At 39.7% G+C, this 12978-nt stretch overlaps 1 protein-coding gene across 1 annotated transcript in view; it reads left to right on the top strand.

Moving 5' to 3' along the window:
• ROS1 (ROS proto-oncogene 1, receptor tyrosine kinase) overlaps positions 1 to 12978 on the top strand; it is a 199255-nt gene that overhangs the window by 98442 nt on the left and 87835 nt on the right. Inside the window, exons 29-32 of the mRNA XM_042783027.1 lie at positions 4866 to 5068; positions 7293 to 7437; positions 8954 to 9186; positions 9275 to 9451. Of these exons, the coding sequence (XP_042638961.1) occupies positions 4866 to 5068; positions 7293 to 7437; positions 8954 to 9186; positions 9275 to 9451 (758 nt within the window). The remainder of the gene's footprint in view (positions 1 to 4865; positions 5069 to 7292; positions 7438 to 8953; positions 9187 to 9274; positions 9452 to 12978) is intronic.

The following is a 12978-nucleotide window of genomic DNA, read 5'->3' as shown; positions in this document are numbered from 1 at the left end:
TTATCTTCTGTGTCTGTGTTAATTGGTTTCCCTTTTCTTTGTTGAAGAGGGTCTGTGCAATCCTTCTGCCTAGTCCGCCATCTTGCCCCGCCTCCTGGTTTTGGAATTTTTGAATTCCAAAAATTCAGTCATCAAATACACTGTGGAACACAGTTCTACCCTGACACACATGAGGTCACCATGAGTGAGAAAGAACTCATAGCTACTGGGTTGTTGTTAGGTGACATCGAGTCAGCTCTGACTGACAGGAACCCTATGTACTATAGAACGAAACACTGCCCAGTCCTGTGCCAGTCTGACAATTCTTGCTATACCCGAGCCCATCATTGCAGAGACTGTGTCAGTCCATCTTGTTGAGGGCCTTCCCCTGTTTCGTTGACCCTCCACTTTACCAAGCATGATATCCTTCTCCAGGGAATGGCCCCTTCTGACAAAATAACTGAAGTAGATGAGACAAAGTATGGCCATTCTCCCTTCCAAGGAGCATTCTGGCTGCACTTCTTCCAGGAGATTTTTTAGTTGTTCTGGCAGTCCACAGTATTTTCAGTATTCTTTGCCAACACCATGACTCAAAAGCATCAACTCTTCTTCGGTCTTCCTTATTCATTGTCCAGCTCTCAATGCATGTGAAGCAATTGAAAATAGCATGGCTTGGGTTAGATGTACGTTAGTCTTCAAAGAGATATCTTTGCTCTTCAGCACTTTGAAGAAGTCTTTTGCAGCAGATTTCCCCAGTGCAATACGTTGCCTGGTGTCTCGACTGCTGCTTCCTTTGGTGTTCATAGTGGAACCAAGTAGTAATATGAAGTCTTTGACAATTTCAATTTTTCTCCATTTATTGTGATGCTGCTTGTTGGTCCAGTTGTGAGGATTTTCGTTTTCTTTATGTTGAGATGTAAACCATACTGCAGACTGCAGGCTTTAATCTTCATCAGTAAATTCTTCAAATCATCCTTACTTTCAGCAAGCAAAGTTGTGTCATCTGCATATTGCAGTTGTTAATGAGTTATCCTCCAAACCTGATTCCACGTTCTTCTTCATATCGTTCAGTTTCTTGAATTATTTGCTCAGCATATAGATTGAATAAGTATGGTGAAAGGATACAACTATGACACACTCCCTTCATGATTTTAAACCATTCAGTATCCCTTTGTTCTGTTTGAATGACAGCTTCCTGGTCTATGTACAGGTTCTTCAAGAGTAGAATTAAGTGTTCTGGAATTCCCATTCTTTTCAATGTGATCCATAATTTGTTATGGTCCACACAGTAGAATGCTTTTGCATAGTCATAGCAAAGCAAGCATAGTCAAACAAGTCATAGTCAAAGAAAACATCTTTCTGGTATTCTTTGCTTTCAGCCAAGATCCATCTGACATTGGCAATGATATCCCTCATTCCACATCTTCTGAATCCAGCTTGCATTTCTGGAAGTTCTTTGTCAGTGTATTGCTGCAACCATTTTTGAATTATCTTCAGCAAGATTTTACTTGTGTATGATATTAATGATATTATTTGATAATTTCCTTATTCTGTGGCATCACCTGTCTTTGAAATGGGTAAAAATATGGATCTCTTCCAATCAGTTGGCCAGGTAGCTGTCTTGCAAATCTCTTGGCATAGATAAATGAGTGCCTCCAGCACAGCATCCATTTGTCGAAATAGCTCAATGGGTATTCCATCAGTTTCTGGAGCCTTGTTCTTTGCCAATTCCTTCAGTGCGGCTTTGACTTCTTCCTTCAATACCACTCATTCTTAATTATATGCCACCTTCTGAAATGGATGGACATCAACCAATTCTTTTTTGGTACAGTGATTCTGTGTATTTTTTCCATCTTCTTTTGATGTTTCCTGCATCATTCAATATTTTGGCCATAGCGTCTTTCAATATTGCAACTTGAGGCTTGAATTTTTTCTTCAATTCTTTCAGTTTGAGAAATGCTGAGTGTGTTCTTACCTTTTGGTTTTCTAACTCCAGATCTTTGCACACTTCATTATAATAATTGACTTTGTTTTTTTGAGTTGCTCTTTGAAATCTTCTGTTCAGTTCTTTTATCTTGTCATTTCTTCCATTTATTTTAGCTACTCTCTGCTCAAGGGCAATTTTCAGAGTCTCTTCGGACATTCATTTTGGTCTTTTCTTCCTTTCCTGTCCTTTTAATGACTTTTTGCTTTCTTCATGAATGATGTTCTTGGTGTCATCCCACAAATCCTCTGTTTTTGGTCATTGGTGTTCAATGCATCAAATCTACTCTTTAGATGGTCTCTAAATTCAGGAGGAATATAATCAAGGTCATATTTTGGGTCTCATGGACTTGTTTTAATTGTCTTCAACTTCAACTTGAAAACTTGCATATGAGCAGTTGGTGATCTGTTCCACAGTCAGCTCCTGGCCTTTTGGCTAAAGATACTGAGCTTTTCCATTGCTTCTTTCCACAGATGTAGTAGTCAGTCTGATTCCTGTGTACTCCATCTGGTGAAGTTCATGTGTATAGCTGCTATTTATGTTATTGAAAAAAGGTATTTTCAATGAATTAGTTAGTCTTGCAAAATTCTATCATGCAATCTCCAGTGTCTTTTCTATCACCAAGGCCATATTGTCCAACTACTGGTGAATTCTTTGTTTCCAACTTTTGCATTCCAATCATCAGTGATAATTAAAACATCTTGATTGCATGTTTCAACCATTTCAAACTATAGAAGTTGGTAAAAATCTTCAATTGCCATGTATTTGGCTTTGGTGGTTGGTGTGTAAATTTAAATAATAGTGGTATTAACTGGTCTTCCTTATAGACATGGATATTATCCTACCACAGACAGCACTGTACTTTAGGATAGAGCTTGAAGCATTCTTTGTGACAATGATGCTATGTCATTCATCTTCAATTTGTCATTCCCAGTATAGTACAACATATGGTTGTCTGATTCAAAATGGTCAAAACCAGTCCATTTCAGCTCACTAATGCCTAGGATATTAATCTTTATGTGTTCCATTTCATTTTTGAGAACTTCCAATTTTCCTAAATTCATACTTTGTACATTCCATGTTCCAATTGTTAAAAGATGTTTTCAGCTGTTTCTTCTCAATTTGAGTTGTGCCACATCAGCAAAGGAGGTTCTAAAAGCTTTACTTTATCCACATGATTAAGGTCAGCTCTACTCTGTGGAAGCACCTCTTCCCCAGTTGTATTTTGAGTGCCTTCTTACCTAAGGGGCTTATCTTCTGGCACTTTTTGGACAATGTTTCAGGCTATTCATAAAGTTTTCCAGTAATATATCAGATGGTGTTTCAATGCTGTTCATAAGGTTTTCACTGGCCAATTCTTTGAGAAGTGGATGGCCTCTTCCTTCTTCTGAGCCTGTCTTAGTCTGGAAGCTCCACTGAAACCTGTCCACCATGAGTGACCCTGCTAATATTTGAAATACCAGTAACATAGCCTCCAGTCTCACAGCAACAAGTAAGCCACCACAGTATGATGAACTGACAGATGAGTGGTGGAGCTACTGGGTCATGGGTTAAGATATGTCAGACACTCTCCAGGGCTCTAGGCTCACAAAGATGAATCAAGCAGAGTCCCAGCCCAAGGAACTCACATTCCAGAAATGGATAAAGACAATAAAGCATCAAAATATATATTTTTTAAAAGTGGAAATAAAAGAGGTGTGGCTAGGGCTATGGCAGAAGAACATGTTAGGTGTGCTGGGAGAACAGAGACGTGTCTCCCCTTGATTAGGGAGGCAGGTAAGTTTCCCAAGGGAGGTGATGGTTGAGTTAAGTCTTAAGTAAGGATTCCTAGGTGGGGAAGGTCAGCTGGAGAAATAGCTACAATGTGAAGCACTGGAGAAGTGAGAAGTCTGTCACACTTGCAGGCAGTGAAATGGGGACTGAATGGAGGGCAAGAAGGATGATTTTGTATAGTCAGAGATGGAATATAGCAGGGGCAGGAAGCAGATGACAAAGTGCAGTGCATGACAAACTAAAGAGTCAGTTAACTGGTGTAAGATTGTTAGGCTTCATGCTCAACTTATATTTGGAGTTGTTTCCATATTGTGCTTTCTTTGTATCATGATACTGTTTTAGAGTTCATTTTTTGTTTTTGTGTAGACTTAATCAGAGTCAACAGGTTGGAAACATCAACTGAATTTTATAGAAACATGATTTTGAGGTGTAAGCAGAGCCTACTATGTGATTTTGCAGTGTGACATTCTAGTGCACACCATTACACTCTACTTTCTGAGAATGGCACTCCCTGGAGCTGTGCAGTATACAACCTGGTTGGCTGTATATGGAGAACAGGCAGTACCATGGTGCCATCAAGGACCTGGACATAATGTCTTCCTCCAACCATCTTTAGCATGTGTCTTTTATTCAATGGTTGGTATGTTTTTAAGCATCTTGCCCACTTTCTGGACAGGGATAGGGTGAAGGACAGAGGTGTGTACCAGTGAGCCAGCACCTTATTATCAATAAAACACCTGTACTGGAAGTCCCGTCTGGCAGATGCTGACCTTACATCTGAATGGCCAGAACAGTATCACATGACCACCCATCCTGCAAGGGAACCTCAGAAACTGAGTTTCCCCCTAATCATGCTGCCCTGAGCAATGTAAAACATCTGTGAACTTAGCCGGAAGAAGAAGAAGAGGATATTGGGTAGAAATAATAGCAGTGTCTGCTATACACAGCTTCTTCAAAAAGAATAGCATTTCTGAAGCATTTTCATACTTATTCTTTCAAATAAAACTTACATATGTTTTATCAATTTACTTTTAACATTTGATATTATCCTTGATGTTAAATACATCTACTATTCCTATGTTATACATGTACATGTTTATATTTGATTTTTGTTTTCTTGTTATTTTAGATAAAGCATTTCTGACTCTAATTTCAAATACTGAGGAACTAACTATACTCAATGTTACCAACACCAGCCTCACGATCAGATTACCAGCTGCCAAAACAAACCGCACATGGTATGGTATTACCAGCCCTACTCCAACATACCTGGTATGTTACAGAGAAGTTAAGGGCAGGAAAAACAGCTCTGACCAGGAATATAGAATGATGGTAAGGTAGGAGCTAGTAGGCTTTTCACAAAATGCTCTTTTTTGTAATAAAATTTTTAGCCACCACAAAGTATTTTCTGTATTTTGAAGTGCACTATTATGCAACTTTTATAGCTAATGCTTTATTGAAACATATTATGTTCTAGTCTTCTTGTCTTGGAGAAAGTTAAGCTTCAAGAAAGACCATTTGGTGTCAAGGTAGCTGCTTCCTTAGTGTCCTGAAAGAACTGGGCTTGTTCTCTTCCCTGATTATTTAATTATCCCAAGAAAGTGATTTGTTGTTGTTGTTGTTATGTGCCGTCGAGTCAGACCCGACTCATAGCGACCCCTCCCTTGGGTTTCCAAGGCAGTATCACTACAGGAGTAGATTGTCCCATCTTCCTTCCGAGGAGTGGCTGGTGGGTTTGAACCTCCAGCCTTCTGGTTAGCAGTCAAGTGCTGTAGGCACTATGCTACCAGAGCTCCCAAGAAAGTGATAGAGGCTGGTTTTTGTGGCCTATCTCAAGTGTAAAAATGAATTAGACAGAGATAACTTTACCATGTGCCTCTCCGCCATAGTATTTACCTAAGATCAAAAGTGTATATGACACTTTTGTTTATTATTTCCTATATCTTGCAAAATGTACTATTTTGCAGCTCTGGTAGTGTAGTGCCTAAGACACTTGACTGCTAACCAGAAGGCTGGTGGTTCAAACCCACCAGCCACTCCTCAGGAGGAAGGTGGGGCAATGTACTTCCGGAGTGATACTGCCTCGGAAACCCGAGGAGGGGTCGCTATGAGTCAGGTCTGACTCGAAGGCACATAACAACAACAACAACATGTCTGTTTTCAAAGGAGCTCTGGGGACGCAGTGGTTAAAGCCTTTGGCTGCTAACCAACATACTGGTGGCTGGAACCCACTAGCTGCTCCGTGGGAGAATGATGAGGCAGTCTGCTCCCTAAAGATTTGCAGCCTTGGAAACTCTATGGGGCAGTTCTACCCTGTCATACAGGGTCACTAAAAGTCAGAATCAACTCAATGGCAATGGGTGGGTATGTCTGTTTTCCTTCATCATTGTGTCCTAGCAAATCACACCATATTTGGCTTTGTATGGGCATCCACTAGATATTCCTTAAATGAATGAATTGGCACAATTCATTCCATCACTGGCATTAGTGATTCAGTTGCCCTAGCGATGGAAGCATATGTATCCAGTATTTTGCTTAGTGCTTGGCTTTAACCAACCCCAGAGTGATATTTTCCATCCTCTATTGGACTTAAAAACTGTGTGCTTTGCCAGACAGTACATGATTTTTCGTTACTTTATCTATTTTAACCTGTCTTAACATATGTTTAAAAGGAGTTGTTTCAGAGACGGATTGGGTCATTTAGCTGACCAAGATTGGGCCTTTGGTATTGGATATTTCTGTAATTGGAACTAATCCACTTTACTTTCTTCACATTGATTACTATGGGTCTAAGGCAGTGAGTCTCAACCTTCACTGTACATTGGAGCTTTTAAAATTTCTGGGGCCCAGATTTTAGTCCAGAACAATTAAATAAGAATCTCTGCGGTAGGACCCAGGCATCAGTATTTTTTTGGAACTTACCCCACCCACACAAAAAAACCAAACTCACTGCCATCGAGTCTAACCCATTGGGTTTCCAAGGCTATAAATCTTTACAGAAGTAGATCACCTAGTCTTTCTTTCACTGAGCAGCTGGTGGGTTTGAACTGCTGACCTTCCAGTTAGCAGTCCACTACACCACCAGAGCTCCTAGGTGATTCCAAAAGTATAATCAAAGTTGACAACCATTTGTCTAAGGAATTATTTTTTACTATCTGAGACTTTATTTCTAAGAATTATTAGATGATATAGTTTAATCTTTTGTGGGATTCATTTATGTTTCACACATTTATAATACTATCTGTAGAATTTCTAGTACAATGCTATTTAAATAATATCCTCCTCTTCTGGGAATTTAGCTTCCTATGTGAAATGAGTTACACCACAAAAATGACTAAGGACTGTCAGTCCTTTGAGATTTGTCTTGGAGATATTAAGCAAACTTGGGTTTAGAAAGATTGGGGGAGTGAACATTGTCATTCATGATCCGGAATTAAAAAAATAAAATAACTTTTAAGTCTTCTGATTCTTTTTTTTTTCTCTCTGATTAAATAATTTCTTCCTATTTGTGCAAAGAGCAACAATCAAGTATTGACTTTTTAAAAATTAATTATAGGAATTTCAGGAGCATATAGCCCTTATTGAAGGATTAAAACCATTTTCAACATACGTGATACAGACAGTTATAAAGAATTACTATTCAGATTCATTGGGACAATTACCTCCAGGAAAAGAGATTTGGGTAAAGACTCAAAGTGGAGGTGAGTTGGCTTGATGTGGGTTTCTGCGGTGAGTTTTGTGTATGTGTGATATATGTGATATATATGCTTCTATTTGGATTTTTACCTAAATGTTAAGTAACCTTCATTACATGAGTTTTTAAGCATAATAAGAAAAATGTATTTATAGAAAAATATTTTGATGACCTGACCCTTGCTCTAACCCTTGAAGTGCGTGACTAACATTCCATCGAAATGAAAAGCAAGCAGGGTGTGAAACATCAAATCATACTGTTTGACCAGGACACACAGTCTTTGGTTTCACCACACAGTGTCACTCTTGTCCCATGTATTTATAGGTCTTTGTAGGTGGTAAAAAAAGAGCTCTAGTGGCATTGTGGATAAAACATTTGACACTGCTAACCAAAAGGTTAGCGGTTTGAACCCACCAGCTGCTCCACAGGAGAAAGATGAAGCAGTCTGCTTACATAAAGGTTTACAGGACTGGAAACACTGAGGCAATTCTACTCGGTCCTTAGAGTTGCTATGAGTTGGAATCGGAATTGACCTGATGCAGTGGTGTAGTGTCTAAGGCATTTGACTTCTAACCAGAAGGTTGGTGGTTCAAACCTACCAGTCACTCCTTGGAAGGAAGGTTGAGCAATCCACTTCTGTAGTGATAGCACTGCCATCGTGTCGGATCCGATTCATAGTGACCCCTCCTTGGGTTTCCAAGACAATATCACTACAAAAGGAGATTGCCCAACCTTCCTTCCAAGGAGTGGCTGGTTAGCAGTGGAATATCTTAGACACTAAACCCAAGGAGGGGGTCACTGTGAGTCAGATCCACCTGGAAGGCAGTGCATTTTTTTTTTTTTTTTAATGTGCTGAAAGGAGTCCTAGTGGCACAGGTACAGTGGTTAAGCACTCAGCTGCCAACTGCAGGGTCAGTTTGAACTCACTATCTGCTCAAAGGAAGAAAGATGTTGTTGTTTGTTTCCATAAAGGTTTATGGCTCTGGAAAACCCTATGGGGCAGATCTAGTCTGTCCTACAGGGTTACTGTGCATCAGAATCGACTTGATGGCAGGGTTTGGTTATTTGGATACATGATGAGGCTAGGAAAACCAAGCTTTTCTCTATGTGAATTTCAGAGGCCACTGAGATTTGAAGTAATAAAACATCATTGCTTTAAAGAAAATGGATCTAGAATCTAAAAAGGTGTTCTAGGAGGTGGTGATTATTATGAGAATGCCATTTCTTTTGGATGTCTCTGATGGCATCAAAAAAACTCACCAGAATTAGGGTATTCCCCATCATCAGCCATATCCTTGGCTGAAATCAGTGAATGATTTGATCATTAGGCAAAAATAAGTGAGAACCTTTCAGGCAGCCTGTTAACTTACCATTATGAAAACATCTGGTTTCCTTCTGAACATCTACCATTCATTCATCTGCCATTCACATGCCATAATTATTCCTCAGCCAAGAACCCATTACTTTTTCCACCTTTCATTGTTGCTGCAAAATCCATTTTCTTTCACTGCTATTCATTTCAGTACCAGAAGCAGTTTGGCTCATTAACACCACTGTGCGGTCAGACACTAGCCTCCTTATATCCTGGGGAGAATCTTTGAAACCAAATGGGCCTGAAGAGGCAGTGCGCTATCAGCTGGTAATATCACACCTAACTCCAATTCCTGAAACTCCTTTAAGACAAAGTGAATTTCCAAACGGAGCTCTTGCTCTCCTTGTCACAGAACTGTCTGGTGGAAAGCGATATGTGTTAAAGGTACAGTGAGGATACTGGTCACATTTTATTGCCATTCTCAAGCACGATGTTCTGAAAAGTCTAAACAATTGTTCTCTTTTACAAAAAGGTTTTAGCCTGCCACCCAGAAGAAATGTGGTGTTCTGAGAGCCATCCTGTTACAGTTGAAATGTTTGACTCACCGGAGAAACCCTATGCCTTGGTTCCAGAGAACACTAGTTTGCAGTTAGTTTGGAAGGCTCCACGGAATACTAACCTTATCACATTTTGGTTTGAACTCCAGAAGGTAGACTTCACCATACACTTTTTTTTTTTTTAAATGCTGTTTATTTATTTATTTAACTTTTCTTGTGGTTAAAATATACACAACAAGATGTTCAACAACATAACAACTTCCACATTTACAGCTCAGGGCCATTAATAACATTTTTCATGTTGTGTCACCATTATTGCTATCCTTTTCCTAAATATTCCACCACCATTAGCATAAACTCAATGCCCCACACACAAAAGCTTCCCCACATATGTGTATACGTGTATATATATAACAACAAAACAACAACTCACTGCCGTCGAGTCGGATCCGACTCATAGTGACCCCTCATTGGGTTTCCAAGGCAGTATCATTACGGAAGTAGATTGTCCAATCTTTCTTCTGAGGAAAGGCTGGTGAGTTTGAACTGCCAGCCTCTGGTTAGCAGTCAAATGCCTTAGGCAATACACCATCAGAGCTCCTTGTGTGTGTGTGTGTGTGTGTGTGTGTGTGTATCTATCTCCCTATCTATCTATATATAGGAAGATTGGGCAATGTACTTCCATAGTGATATTGCCTCAGAAACTCAAGGAGAGGTCGCTATGATTCGGGTCCGACTCAATGGCAAACAACAACAACAAATATATATATATGTTGTTGTTATGTGCCATATATATATATATGGCATATAACATATATATATATGTATATATATGTGTGTGTGTGTGTATTTAACATATATATATATATATATATGTATATGTATATAACATACATATACACACACACACACATATATATATACCCCTTATACACCCTCCCATCCCTGGTAACCAACAAAGAAAGTTCCCTTCCATGTATAAACCTTTCCTTGACTTTTTACAATGGTGGGCTAATACAATATTCGTCCTTCTGTGATTAACTTATTTCACTCAGTATAATGTCCTCCAAGTTTATCCATCTTATGCAGTGTTTTGCAGATTCTACATTATTCTTTAGAGTTGCATAGTATTCCATTGTATGTATGTACTACATTTGGTTATTCATTCTTCCATTGATGGGCACTTAGGTTGTTTCCATCTCTTTGCAATTGTGAATAGTGGTGCTATGAACATGGGTGTGCATATATCTGTGTCCTGCCTCTCACTTCTTCTTTTATTTTCTTACTTAATTTTTATTGTGATTTGGGTGAAAGTTTACAGAGCAAATTCATTTTCCATACAGCAGCTCATATACACTTTGTCTCATGACATTGACTGCAATTTCCCATAATGTCACAGCTCCCTTCCCACTTCCTTCCCATAACCACCTCTTCCCTGTGTCCTTCCCTCCCTTGCAGTCCTGCCCTCTGAGTTGTCTCCCTATGCATAAACAGCCCTTCTATTTTTCTGTGATTGATCTCTCCAAAGAGTATATCTACCTAACATAAATGTTCAGCTCATATGCCTGTCTTTTGTTTGGCTGGAAGCCACACGAGTGGGTTCAATTCCAGACCTGAAGGGCAGCTAGAGGCCATAGTCTCAGTGGTTCCATCAGGCTCTATCAGACAAGCACACCTGGTCCCTTTTATTATTATTATTATTATTACTATTATGATTATTAGTGATTTTGAGTTTTGTTCCACATTGTTCTCCCACTCTGTCCAGGATCTCCTGCATAGATCCCCCTCTGAGTGGTTGACAGTGATAGCCAGGCACCATCTAGTTCTTCTGGTTTCATACTCATATAGATTGAGGATCATCTGGTGTACTAGTCACTTGGACTAATTGTTTCCATAAAGCTTTGGTTTTCTTCATTCTTCTTTGCTCTGGATGAGGAGAGACTCATTGTTGCATCTAGATGGCTGCTTGCAAGTTTTTAAGATCCAAATCACTACTCACCAAAGTAGGATGTAGAAAAATGTTTTTGTATAGCATGTTATGCCAATTCAGCTTGATGTTCCCTGTGACTATGATCATGAGTGCACAAATCCAGCTATTCAATCACTCTGGGTAGCTGGCTGTGGCCAAGAAGTGACTACAGCCTTGTTCCTTGTCAGTTCTACTATACACCTGGGAATTCTTACAGAACATACAAATACACTTGAAGAAACATTGTCTACCAACCCTATTCATGATCATGGGCACACTCCCCCCTGCATAGACATACCTAATAGTTCAGCCTGTCCACCCATCTATCCACCCATATATCCATGTTTGCCTTCACTGACAACACAGTACTGTATGTGCAAAGGGATTCATCTTCGAGGTCTGTACCTCCCTTGCACCTCTCTATGTCTTCCTCTTCCTCAATGCCTTCCTCTTCCTCATTGCCTTCCTCTTCCTCGGTGCCGCTGTGTTGATCACTCACATTTGGTACATTACCCTTCTCTTCACCCAAATCAATACCTGTCTCTTCCTATCTAACAGTGTTCCCTCTCCTCCCCTCCCACTCCTGGTACACAACAAAGAAAATTTCCTTCCATATATAAACCTTTCCTTGATTTTTTACAATAACAGACTAATACAATATTTATCCTTCTGTGATTGACTTATTTCACTCAGCATAATGTCCTCCAAGTTCATCCATGTTATGTGGTGTTTTGCAGATTCTACGTTATTCTTTAGGGTTGCGTAGTATTCCATTGTGTGTATGTACCATAGTTTGATTATCCTTTCTTGTATTGATGGGCATCTAGGTTGTTTCCATCTTTTGGCTATTGTACATAGTGCTCAATGAACATGGGTGTGCATATGTCTGTTCTTATCATGGCTCTCACTTCTTTAGGATATATATCTAGTAATGGAATTGCTGCATCAAATGGTATTTCTAATTCCAACTTTTTAAGGAATCGTCATTCTGCTTTCTACAGCAGTTGTATCATTTCATATTCCCACCAGGAGTGTATGAGAATCCCAATCTCTCCAAATCCTCACAAACAAATAAACAAACAAAAAAATTAACTCAGTGTCATGGAGTTGGATCCAACTCATAGGGACCCCTCCTTTGGTTTCCGAGGCAGTATCACTATGAAAGTAGATTGCCCAACCATCCTTCTGAGGAGTGGCTGGTGGGTTTGAATCACCAGCCTTCTGGTTAGCAGTCTAATGCATCTAACCAACCAGCATTTGTTATTTTCTGTCTTGGTGAACTTTACCACCAGTGCTGGGGCAAGATGGTATCTCAGTGTTGTTTTGATTTGCCTATCTCTAATGGCTAATGAGGTGCTTTGGTGGCATAATGCCTAAGGCATTTGACTGCTAACCAGAAGGCTGGCAGTTCAAACCCACCAGCCACTCCTCAGAAGGAAGACTGGGCAATCTACTTCCGTAGTGATACCACTTGAAAAACCCAAGTGGGGGGGTTGCTATGAGTCGGATCCGACTCCATGGCACTGAGTTTAGTTTGCTTTGGAATGGCTAATGATCGTGAGCATTTCTTCATATGTTTGTTGGCCACCTGAATATCCTCTTTGGTGAAGTATCTATTCTTGTCTTCTGGCCATTTTTAAATTGGATTATTTGTCTTTTTGTTGTTGAGGTGTTTGGGTTTTCTATAAATTCTAGAGATAAGTCCCTTGT

Source organism: Orycteropus afer, unplaced genomic scaffold (assembly GCF_000298275.1).
Source record: "Orycteropus afer afer isolate SDZICR_OR568_19922 unplaced genomic scaffold, OryAfe1.0 scaffold00596, whole genome shotgun sequence".
Classification (NCBI taxonomy): Eukaryota; Metazoa; Chordata; class Mammalia; order Tubulidentata; family Orycteropodidae; genus Orycteropus; species Orycteropus afer.
This window is presented reverse-complemented; position numbering and strand designations above follow the sequence as displayed.